We start from the raw sequence: 12,821 nt of genomic DNA, 5'->3' as shown, positions 1-12,821 counted from the left end.
AATTATGTATATATCATATACAGTAATATATCAAATATTGTAAAAATAATACTAAAAGTTAATGCATTTTGTTTTATGTCATATTGAAATTTAAGTTGCTGATTTTTTTAGGCCCAAAGTGCAAAACTAGTTTTTCTGTCAAGAGATACCATGAAATAACTGGTATAATTTAGAAGCAACTATGTTTTGAGTGCAATAAGTTTTTCAGATGCTATGACCTAGAACAGGAGTGTCAAACTCATGGCCCATGGGCTGGGTGTGTCACACGCTGACCACCCCACACCCGGTTTAGCTAAGGAGGAAAAAGTCACGATACGTTACATGATGACATGAAGAAGTAATTGGATCCCTAAAGTCCATGATATTCAAAGGTTGCTATATTCTTGGAATAGATCTGTGCAGAATTAAAATGTATGCAAGATAAAAATAGTGTATAATCCATATTAAAGCAATACTTTTAGATCAAGGCTGAAAAGTTCTTTTACTTTTGTGTTGCAATAATTTACCAAAGAAATAGTAAATAAAATTTCTCCATACAAGTCAAGTCGCTTCTCAGAACCATTATCTACATTTATCTCCAGTCTTAGATAGAATATTGACATTGACTATGGAACCAAACAGAGTTGTTTGATAGGGGATAGAAAAAAATGGTTAACTGCCATAACTGAACACTTATAAGTTGTGTTTTACAATAATCTTATAGTGTTCCCCTGAATTTCTATGAGGCACGGAATAAACCGTCTCTTCAAATGCCTAAGGATGCCTGCAGCCCTGCCCACTATTTCCCAAGGTATCTACAGATTCAACTACAGACTTAGTGAGAGCCAAAAACAATTACAATTTTATACATGCTCTCAGATTCCAATAAAGCCAGTCTCCAAAATGCACAAGCTCTTCTGCAGTGAATCTTAATTTAACAGCTTCCCCATTATTCCCAAATGTCTGTTAAATAACATTTACAAACATATTAAAATTCATGTACATTTACATGCTTCATTTAGTCTATTTAAAATGCAACTCCTCTTCAAATATCTAACTGAATGTGGATCTGTTCCTTGCTGAGATAAAGTCATTTGCATCTTAAGCTGAACACCTGAAGCAACTTCCTGACAAAAATAACCAACATTACAGGAGATTTTCCTAGACATCACTACATGATATACTAGTACCCAGAAGGGCCTTCTCTGGCGGCTTCCTCCTTCTGGAATATCATCCCTCTGGAAATTAGACTGCCCCCAACTCTCACTCTTTCAGAAAGCCCTGAAGACAGGTTTCTGCCAGCAGACCTGGGGAACCCAGAGTGGGATGGAGCCCCTTAAATGACTGGTATTCAATGTGTTTTGTCACTCGGGGGAGGGGGAGTTATTTTATTTATATTTATGTTGTGTTTTTGTTTCAGGTAAGTTGCCCTGAGCACGTAGGCAATAAAAATTTCCAAATAAATAAATAATCAGATCTTCGGGGGAATAGACAGTTGATGTTAGGTCAGTCCTAAAATACTGCTTTACTGATGATAGCTATGTCCATATTTCCCTTTCCTCCTGGACGCTGGTTGCAGCAATTAAATTGATGGTGTGAGATCTTGAGAAGACAAAAAGTATTAGGCATCTTTACCACTGATTACTGGACTCACTGGAGAAGAGCCTAATGTTGGGAAAGATTTGAGGGCAAAAGAAGAAGGGGATGACAGAGAATGTGGTGGCGGGATGGAAGCAGTAGGTGTGAGCTTAAATGGACTCCAGAGGATGGTAGAGGACAGGAAGGCCTGGAGGAACATTGTCCATGGGTCACGATGGGTCAGACACAACTTCGCAACTAATAACAACCACTGATTAAAGCAGAACTGGAGTCATTGTTTCAGTGGTGCAGTATGATACAGCATAAAACGTGAACTCATGCCTCACTCAAGTGCTTTGAGTAAAAGTGCTTGGTTTTTTTCCTTTCTACAGTTGCAAAAGTTGTAAATGCAGGAATTGATTACATTTTCATCACCATAACACTGAATGGTTGCTAAACAAGACAATCGGTAAACAAGGACTACCTATATAGTGTCCTCTTGCTATTGTAAGAAAAGATTTCCCTCAGATTGATATGAATGCTGCTAAAAAGTCCCAATCCTTGTTCTATCTCTTACCAAATATTTTAAACAGTACAGCAAAATCTTTTCAGCCATTAAAACTGATTCAGGATTATCAGGATACAGATCATTAAACAAATCAGGGATCTATTTTGCTTACCAAGACAATCACTGATTATAAATTTCTTCTACTCTCATATTTTACAATTTAAGAGAAAAGCTATGTGTTTCTCTGCATGTTGCAGATGCACCACTACTCTGCTGTTCGTCTCATACTTTCCTGGTGTATCCTCAAATGTAGTTGGGATTGGTCAAGATTTCAGTTTCCATAATGGCATGTGGGAATGATCTTGGGGAAAGAGGAAGAGATGCTGCCTAGGAAACAATCAGATGAGAAGTAGGAACTTTCTGCCTCTCATCTGTGACTTAATAGTCAGAGAAACTTCAAAAGGCCCACCCTAAGGGATTAAGCAGTTAAAAGCGGAGATAGGAAGTTTTGTACTTTCAGACTTGAAAGAATGGTTTCAGTCCTTGCAGGTATACCAGACAGGAAATACTACTAGATGAGCTAAATATACAATTACAACATTTAGAAAATGTTGCAAGTCTGGAAGTACAAAACATCTCCACTTAACTGCTTGATCCATTAACTTCTCAATGAACCACAACTCAGGAAATTACAACCTAGTGTTGCATGGATTGAGTCCACATATATGTGAGATACATAATAGTGATTATGTGCAGGAAAATAATAGGTCTGCGACTAAAAAGCTGTTTGATTATTTTCATCTAATTTTCATGTATTTTGGTGTGCTGAAAACAAAATATTGAAAAACTCCTGGACGTCATGATTTGCCACAACATGCAAAATTGTCTTCAAATTTATCAATTTTTTTTTAATTTTTGGTATTTTTTTTTATATTATGGATTTTTAACCAAATTTAAAGTCCAAATTACTATTAATTAATTCACATAAGTGCATTTAAGATATAAAATGCCAAAAAAACCTTAAAGGGTTTGTCCAAGTTATGTAAAAAAATATATATCACTGTAAATCTGATGGTCAGCAATATATACATAAGCTAAGCAAGTTTTAAGTCTGGGCTTCTAATGGTAGAAGGTTAATCTTTCCTGATCCAGTGGGAGGGAGACACAGGGCAGATAGCAGCATCTCCAGTCAGTGCAGGGGTGTGGCCCCTCGTGACTGTGATGTCTCGTGTACAGATACAGAGCTGCTCTCTCCTGCATGCCACACTTGTGCATGAATCATCAGGTTCTTGGTTCTAGGCTGTTCACACTTTTTCGTCGCAATTCATGTTAGCTCGTCATTCTTCAACTGTTACGTTATGGCTCCGCGAAAGTGTGTTAATTTGCCAAACAGTTTCTCTTTCATCTGTGGTGAATATACAGTGTTGAAGCAACAGCAGAATATTACAGACTTTGTGAGAAAAGTATACTTTGCATACTTTGGACTAAAAATTGGAGATCAAGATAAAGTTTGGGCGCCTCATAAAGTGTGCAAACGGTGTGTTGAGGACCTCCGAAACTGGTTCAAGGGTAAGAAAAAATCTTTCTATTATGGGAGTCCTATGGTATGGCGAGAGCAAAAGAACCATAGTGATGACTGTTACTTTTGTTCATGCGATGTGAAAGGGTTTAATTCCAAATGGAAGCATTCCATTTCATACCCCAATCTTCACTAAGCAATTCGTCCCACCCCCATGGCACAGATATACCAGTACCAAAGCCCCCTGCTACCTTGGAAGAGATACCTAGCTCCGATGAAGGTGAAGTCATACCTGAACCAGATGAAGAATCAAGTTCTGACTTTGAAGATGATACAAGATTGTTTTCTCAGGAGAAGATGAATGATTTGGTAAGAGACTTGAATCTTCCCAAAGATGCTGCTGAGTTTACTCGGATCAAGGCTGAAAAGCAGGAATTTATTGTTGCCAGGAGTGTCATCTTCATGATTCAGACATCGTGAAAAGGAGTTTGTTCCTTACTTCACCCAGGAAGACAAGTTGGTTTATTGCATCGATGTCGAAGGTCTGATGGGTCAATTTAAAATCCAATATGATTCAGAGCAATGGAGTCTTTTTATAGATTCTTCAAAAAGAAGTCTCAAAGCAGTTTTACTCCACGACGGTTTTTACGCTTCCATACCTGTAGGTCATTCCGTACACTTGAAGGAAACCTACAAGAACTTGGAATTGGTTCTTCGTAAACTTAAATATGAAGACCATGGTTGGCAAGTGTGTGGGGACTTGAAGGTCTTGTGCATGCTGCTCTGGCAACAAGCTGGGTATACAAAATACCCTTGTTTTCTGTGTCTATGTGCAGTTGAGATCACCTCCGAGAAACTTTGGTACCTTCCCATAAAGTTGTTCTACCACCTCTCCACATAAAATTGGGATTGATGAAGCAATTCGTAAAATCACTTCCAAGAGATGGAGAATGCTTCAAATACTTGGTCACCAAGTTTCCATGCATGTCGGAAGCAAAATTGAAGGAAAGTGTGTTTGTCGGACCAGACATTAGAAGGCTTATAGTTGATCAAGAGTTTGTCAATACCATGACGGATCCTCAAAAAGAAGGGTGGATTGCATTTAAAGAAGTCGTACAGAAATTTTTAGGCAATAACAAAGATCCTCACTACAAAAAGATCGTCGGAAGAATGCTGAACGCATTTCAAACTTTAGGTTGCCTGATGAGTTTGAAAGTGCATTTCCTCCAGTCCCACCTTGACTACTTTCCTGAAAATTTGGGAGCTGTGAGTGAGGAACAAGGTGAACGATTCCACCAAGACATTAAAGAGATGGAAAGGAGATACCATGGAAAATGGAGCATTACAATGATGGCAGACTACTGTTGGATGCTTCAGAGAGACATTCCAGGTGCTACTCACAAGCATAAATGCACCAAGAGGAGCCTCACAAGGAGGAAGAATTGAGTTTAGTGTGTGTAGGTGAGCTCATTTCAGTTCAAAACAGGATTTTCATGAAAATACTGTAATAAAACTTTAATTTTATAAGTCTATTTCCATTTATTTTGAGGTATTGCCTTATTTAACATAGTTACCTAAATTGTCAGGAAACGTGATGTCCTATGACAAAATGGAGGTCATTTTCGGATTCAGCACACCAAAAAACATAAAGATTATGTGGAATAACCAAAACAACTCTCGAAAAAAATTTTTTTTGCAGACCTGTGTAATGAAGCCAATGTATAAAATAAGCCACTGTGTCTCTAGAATTTCAGTAACCATTAAAACAAGATGCAGACAGGAAGAAAAATATGCCACAACTTCAGGTAGAAAAGAAATACGCCCCTGACTGAAAGGGGAAAAGCAGGAGGGGTTGCCTGTCTCTTTGACCCCAGTGTGTAATCGGTTGCAGGCATTCCTGCCCTGCATTCCTCACCTTAAAGATACACACCTGTAGTGCCGACTCCCCAATTTCCTTGGCACTTGCCGCCTTTCCGAATAGGCAGAGGCGTAAAGTCCTTCCCACCTACTCAGTTTTTCAAACGTGACCCAACGGGCCCTTGGAAGGCGAAACAGGGAAACACCCCTTTGACTCCTGTGAAAAACCTTCCACGCTTTGGTGTAAGTTAGTGCAGAAAGTTGTCTTTGCTGAAGCCGCCTGATCCGGGGCTGGGGAAGAGTGTTAAGAGTGCTGCAGAAGGGAATACAGCAGCAGTTCTCAGCGTGCCTGGGGGGGAGAGTATAACCATCTGCCCCGCGGACTGTTTTATTGCGGCAAATAAACGTTGCGGAACACAGCGCTCCACCTGGTTCACAGAAAAGAGGGGGTCGGTGCAAGGGAAACCCCGATGCTAAGTGCGGCCAGAGCTTTGCTTTTTCCTCCCGGCAAGTTTACTTTGCATGTCTGATGGGCTCTACCTTCAGTCAATAAGTTTCTTGAAACAAGGACAGGTAAGTTTTAACCTCTTCCATCCTTGCAAACAAAAGCAGCGGCGGATGAAGGATCCGAGAGGCGAAAAGTTGCTGCACGGGGGATCGTTCCAATCCGAAGAAGGGAGCCTTGGGCAAAGGCTTAAAACAGCCTCCTAGAATTGGGCAAGCTCCCCATCTCGCTCCCTCTGTTCTCGGTGTAGCTGTAGATCAGCGGAATTGAGGGATTTGGGGGAGGGAAGCATTTGGCAGATTTTACGATAATCCGATTACGAATTAAAATGCTTTCCGGGGCTCGTTTTTGCAGTAAGAGCTCGTTTTTGCAGTACGAGCAGCGACGAAGAAGAGATTATGTTCTTTATTTCCTCTTGTAACCCATATTTCCAATATTTGGCAAAGTTGTCCTGCACACAGAGGGTTTGAATTAAACAGCACTGTAATTAAACGAGTTTGGCATCCTAGCATTTTAATCCTGGAAAATGCATTGCACAATATTTTGGAAACAAGTGTCTGATGCACAATTTTAGAAGTATTGGACCCCACACCCTATCATTCTCAATTTAGTGTGGGGGTTGTAGTCTTATACACCAGGTTGAAAGGGGATAATGTTAGTTGGTGACCTAAATTTTGGAAAAGGAAGAATTTTCACCTTCTCTCCCCACCCTGACTCTAAACTCAGTTTTCTTTTTTCTTTCTTTTTTAATTCTTGTGACTGGATAGTTATAAACTGAATCTTATTGCACATTGGCTGTCCAGATCATATGACAAATATATTTTTTCCATATGCTAAAAGATCCTAAGATTGTAAGAGGTCTCATTTTTAGACCAGAAGTATTTTTCAGACCACATGTTAAACAAAGAAAAAGAAAAAAATTGGGGATTATGTTGGAATATAAAGCCTAGTTGTGGTGCCAATCCTAACATGTTTTATTCTGTCCCTGTATTTGCATATTTATGTATATATATAAGATGTTCATATGTAGATTGTTCAGCATAAAGAGAGTTTTAGAGAACTTGGAATTTTGTTTTGAATAATAACTAACTGTGACTTTTGACTTTCTTCTTAAATAAGCAGGCATAACTAGCCACATATTTTTGAGAACTGAACTGAAGAGAATGCTGTTCCTTTCAGTTCAGAAACACAATATTGTATATACAAATGGCAATAACAACTTGCAAGTGATTTCCAAGTGATTTCTTTTTTATGCCAGCAGTTCAAAAGTTGGAGAGGATTTGTTTGCATTCAGCTGTGACTTGAGCACTGTCCTAGTTTCTTCTCTGTGCAGCACACTTAGCAGATAGCTGTCTCTGAGCTATGCCAACTACCGAAGAAAGATCTACTGTATATGCTTAAGACCTTAATAAAATAGATGCCCTACCATACATGTAATCATTGCCAGATCCTATCACTTATGTGAGCTCATCTGCCTTGCTAAAGTTTCCTAATATTGCCCAAAGCAACACAGCCACTTTTCTTGTTGAATCAAACCAGGTTAGACAAAAATAAAAAGCTTTGTGTAAAAGGGAATGTTAGAATAGATGCCTGGTGTGCCCATAATCTCAGATTCCTCTTAAGTCAATTCACTTCAAAGATCTGTAACTTCCTGGACTAAGGCTCATAACTGACTTTTGAATGACAGGCTAGAGTGGTACCTTGGAAGATAATGGTTGGAATCAAGATGGATAACTAAAATGTTATCTCATTTAGATTTCAAGCTACATGCATGGTGATATGAATCTGTCCTTGCTTTTTATTATTTCTCAGCATTTCTATTTTCATAATGTGTGTTACTATTTCAAAAACATGTTCCTGTAATTGGATTCATGCCCTCAGTTAGTTTATTTTAACCATGGTTTATTAACTAGAACACAATATGATTAGTCTCACATAATAAGCTATGATAAATCATAAATTATGCTTTAATATACTAATATTATATCATTAGGTTATCTATCATTTATCGTTATGTTGCTTTTGTGGTGTGGAGACAATAATGTGGTCCTTAACACCAGTAAGAGCAAGGAGCTTATAGTGGACTACAGAAGGAATAGATCAGACATCCAGCCCTTGGTTATCAATGGAGACCAAGTGGAGCAAGTGGCCAGTTTTAAATTTTGGGCATTATCATAAAAGAGGACCTGACTTGGGACGCTCACATTTCACCCCTGGATAAAAGGATCCAGCAGAGATTATACTACCTGAGACTTCTCAGGAAATAACAACTGAACAAAAAACTGGTGACCTTCTACCGCTGTAGTATAGAGAGTATTTTAGCTTACTGCACCTGTGTATGGTTTGCTAATTCCACAGTGGCAGATAGGACAGCACTCCAGAGGGTTAACATCATTGCCTAGATGATCATTGATTGCCCTCTCCAATCTTTGGAAGAGCTTTAGAGCTCCCACTGCCTTGAGAAAGTTCAAAACATTCTTAAAGATCCATTTCATCTCAGACACCTTTTTTTGAACTATTACCATCTGGCAGATGGCCCAGGACAATAAAAACAAGTACAAATAGGCTGAAAAACAGCTTCTATCCCAAAGCAGTAACTATATTGAATTCTACTGCAGAGTGTAATATTAATGCAGTATGAGGGTTTTCAGTTCAATTGTATAGAATGTGAAGGATGTGTGTTCGTGTTTTATTTTTATAGTTTTCTTATGTATGATGCACACTGAAGATGGCATTTAATTTCGTTGAATAATTGTAGTGGGTTCACTGATGGGTGATCAAAGTGTGTCCAATTTTACAAATAGCATAACAAAATACAGCTGTGTTCAAGAAGAGTGAATCGTATTGATTTAATAACTATATATAAAAGAGATCAGAATTTCCCAGTTGTTTTACCAAGTAAGGAGTTACAAGGCAGGTATTTGAATTGTTCTAAAGGGTACAGTTTAACTGGGCGTGACCTGTAATTTCAATGGCTTCTTTGCAGGGACACAATCTTCGCTCATAGCAAAAATCTCTTAGATTGATCTCCCAAAATTGCTGTGGGAGAAAGTGTTGAAGCATGCCAAAGTTAGTGCTCTTCACAATTTGGAGATCCTTACATTATGTAAATATCTCACTTGTTTGTAAAAGGGGCTTGACTAAACAGAAGAATAAATTTTGGCAGAGCAGACAAGTCCAGTTGGACTTCCAATGCTGGTCTTCGATTCTCTGTGCCAGTACACAGCCAATCATTAAGAAGACTCCCTGGAAAAGCAAATATGTTGGACTTTTTGTGAAATTGGCTTGGTGCATATAGATTTGTAATTGTCCTTAATAAGGAACATGGTGTATGACTACGTTACCTCTATTACCTGTGTAACTTCATCAGTGTGTCATAATCCAGGCCCATACACTGTACAATTTAGCCAGGCCTGCTAAGTAAGGTAGATTTGTGGGATACATGAGTATTTTCTTGTCCTCCATTTTACAGCCTAGTAAGACAAATGAGTGCTTATACTTGCTTTACACAGCAAAACAAGTAATATCCTTATTTAATAGTATTCTTAATACTCTGATGAGAATTCAGGAAACAATAAGAGCTTGCTATCAGTTTGTACTTCCTTGTTTTCCATTCCAAGACCATAAGGTTAGGTAAGATGGATGGACTCCATACTAAATGTTACTTATCACCCAAAATGCAAAAGAAAATGGCCCAGAGCATAATTTTAAAAACAGTTCTGAAAAAATAAAAATAAATCAGCATAGGAAATAAAATGAACACAATTTACTAAATGAAAATTCTCTTTATAACAACATTTCTCCCCCTCAAAAAAATCATCAAGCCCTCCCATAAGTAACAGATAGACATTCTAAGAATTTCCTTAAATAAGCCCTCTGAATTAATTGTGCAACAGATTGCAGTACAAAGACTGACAAAACCCTTGCATTCCTTTCAATTAATGGATATGCTCTTAAAAATCAACTACATTGTTTATTCTTGACTGCAAATCAGGTGACTGACTTCTTACCAAAAAAGAAAAAACAAAGAAAGAAGAAAAGAAAAAAAAAAGAAAAGAAAAGCTATCAGTGCTTCCTTAATTGCATTAATACATGAACATTAAAACTGAGGTTTAACAAGACAAATCAATGTGCTGGAATTATTGATGTTTATTTATTGGAATTTGTCAAACATAAATGAAAACAAGAATAAGAGAATAAAAATACAATGACAGGGACATTAGGCACGTTAGTGCACTTATGCACGCTCCCTCTACTGACCACTTAAGTATGAAGTAAGACCCACATGTCAATTTGCAACGGAAACTCTGAAAATTTGTAACTGAGACAACTGGATAAGGTAGAGCAGTGGTTCCCAAACTTGGCAACTTTAAGACTTGTGGACTTCAACTCCCAGAATTCTCCAGCAGGCTCTGCTGTTGCTCCGAGTGGAAGTTCTCTGCACGAGGTGAAACAGCCGCCGCCGCCCCCCTTCCCTGTGTGCAAGAAAGCCTTTCCTGCACACAGGGAAGGGGAGGGGGCGGCGGCAGCTGTTTCACCTTGCGCAGAGAACTTCCACTCGGAGCAACAGCCCGGAGCTTCTGCTGCCGGTGGCGGCGCCTGTGCTGCGGTGGGAAGCGACCATGCCTCGTGGACTCGCAAAGGCTCGGGCTCTGGAAGAGGCGGAGGGAAAGAAGGCGGCGGCAGGGGGACCCGCAGCTCGGTGGGCGTCTCCTCGTGGGAAGGAACCCTCTCTCGCTCTCTCTCTCTCTCGCCGCTGCCCCATCCATCCTGTGACTGCCACCATGGACGGGGAGGAGGAGGAGGTGGAGGAAGAAGAAGAGGAGGAAGCGGTGGCCAAGCTGAATCCTTTGAGAGGGGACGGGAGCGACCTGGGAGACACAGGGAAACTCCGCAAAGGGGGAGAAGGAGAGAAGGGCTGTCTCCTCCCCCCAGCGCCTCCCGATTCCCACCGGTACCGTTACTCACCAGTTAAGCAGCAAGCAAAAGACGAAATGAAATGGAGACTCGCGCGGCGTGCTAAGCTAAGCGGACTCCAGCCAATCAGTCAGCTGGCTGGGATGGAAAACTTTAAGCACGCCGTGTGCTTAAAGTTTTCCATCCCAGCCAGCTCACTGATTGGCTGGAGTCCAGGCCAATCAGTGAGCGGCAGGCTGGGCTGGCTTAGATTTTTAGTGTAGAACGGAACGAGCAAGCAAGCTAGCAGCTGATGGGCGGGGGAGCGAGCGAGTTGCGAACGCCAAAATAAAGCAGGGTTTTTTGAGAATGGCCTGGGACGTGGGAAAAATTATGGAAAGGCGTGCCTGTCCCACTAGATGCGGGACGTCTTGTCACCTTAGTTACCGTAGTTTTTGATGGCTAGAAAACTTTTAGGCCACATTCAGATTTTTTTTTCAAGGTTTTTAGGCCACATTCAGATATTTTAAAAAATAAGAAAATGATCTTTGAGCATGTTAAGTAGTAGTTCATATATTGGCAAAACTAGATCTTATTGGATCTATGGAATTAATGTGTTTTCAACTCAAAGCATTTTGGGACAGAGCATTACAAAATTGCTCTGGCATTGGAGGTTGATTCTAGAACAATTCTGTCTGAACCATATAAGCTTGACTTTTGAAGGTTAGAACATGTCAACCAAAGCAGACTTAAGCCTGTCTGATTCATCTCCCTCTAGAGTTTATGGTTATACACACTGATATATCTATTTACAGAAGAATGCTTAAATAAGTCTTTTGCCTTCAGCCAAAAGAGTGTGAATAAATAAGAATAAGTGTTTGGATTCTAGCCTGTGTTAGCATCAGCTTTTCATAATACCTGACATATATTCAAGACAAAAATACTCTTCCTTTCTAAAATGATGATACTCTGGTATTTTCATGGAAATAGAAATGTTTATAGCTATTGTTCGTCAGCCATTTTTATTTAATGATTTTCCATAAAATGACACCTATTTTTGACATTTCCAAATGAGGGTGTTTTTTTTTACTTCTGTATGATGATAATACTGATGATATGATGACACTTTTTATTTATTTTTATTTTGAGTATTGAACAATGTAATCCTATCTTCATTGTTACTCTAGGAATTAGCATCTAGCTAACATTGAACAAGGTGAGCACATTTCTGCCTGAATAGTATTTAGATAGAAAACCATGAGGATATCCCAAGGTTATAAGCTGGATGGGGATATTGTTAAAAATGTAGAAAGTAACCACGGCAAAACATTCCAATATGAACCCCAAGCAAAACCTACTCTCATCTGACACTGATAATGTTACCTATTTGGGTATTGAAATGTTTGCAAGAAAACAAGCAAGAGAAAACAACCAAGGACTCCACAGTTCCATACTACTACAAAAGGGTGTCATTTATATGCCGTTTTTAGAAATATATGTTGTAATGAGTAGAATGTGTTATGTGTAATAAATAGAATGTGTTATGTGTAATGAACTTTCAAGACATAAACTTGGCATTTCCATTTAAAAAGCTTCTTGATTAATTAAATAGATCTGCTTCCAATGCTTCAGGCACAATTGTCCTTATTTGGTGTATTTTCAGATTCATGTGTTTTGATATAACATCAGAGCTGGAGGTTGTCAAGACTCAATCTTTCCATTTTCTTTTAATTAGTAATATTTCATTTCCTGAAGGAGAGAATATGTGTTGGTGTTTTACTAGATTCATACTGTCCTTTGTTGCTGATTAGTTGAGATTTTGATTCTCACATTTTTGCTGCGACCTTCAATGCCTTTGATTATCAGTGCATTTCTAAAAAAGAACAAACCATTGGATAAACTTTGTTCTCCAACCCTTGTTGCATAAAAATCAGCCTAATTGTCTCCCTTTTTCTGCAGCTTCAGAAAGTCACCTAAGT

The 12,821-nt window shown here is 39.1% G+C and overlaps 1 protein-coding gene across 1 annotated transcript in view; it reads left to right on the top strand.

The window, feature by feature from the left end:
* The first annotated feature begins 12,099 nt into the window (after positions 1-12,099).
* Positions 12,100-12,821, top strand: part of VWA2 (von Willebrand factor A domain containing 2) — a 40,837-nt gene continuing 40,115 nt past the window's right edge. Inside the window, exon 1 of the mRNA XM_032225608.1 lies at positions 12,100-12,154. Within this exon, the coding sequence (XP_032081499.1) occupies positions 12,100-12,154 (55 nt within the window). The remainder of the gene's footprint in view (positions 12,155-12,821) is intronic.

Source organism: Thamnophis elegans, chromosome 10, assembly GCF_009769535.1.
Source record: "Thamnophis elegans isolate rThaEle1 chromosome 10, rThaEle1.pri, whole genome shotgun sequence".
Classification (NCBI taxonomy): Eukaryota; Metazoa; Chordata; class Lepidosauria; order Squamata; family Colubridae; genus Thamnophis; species Thamnophis elegans.
Note: the sequence above shows the minus strand (reverse complement) of the source record. Positions and strands in the feature narration are given on the sequence as shown.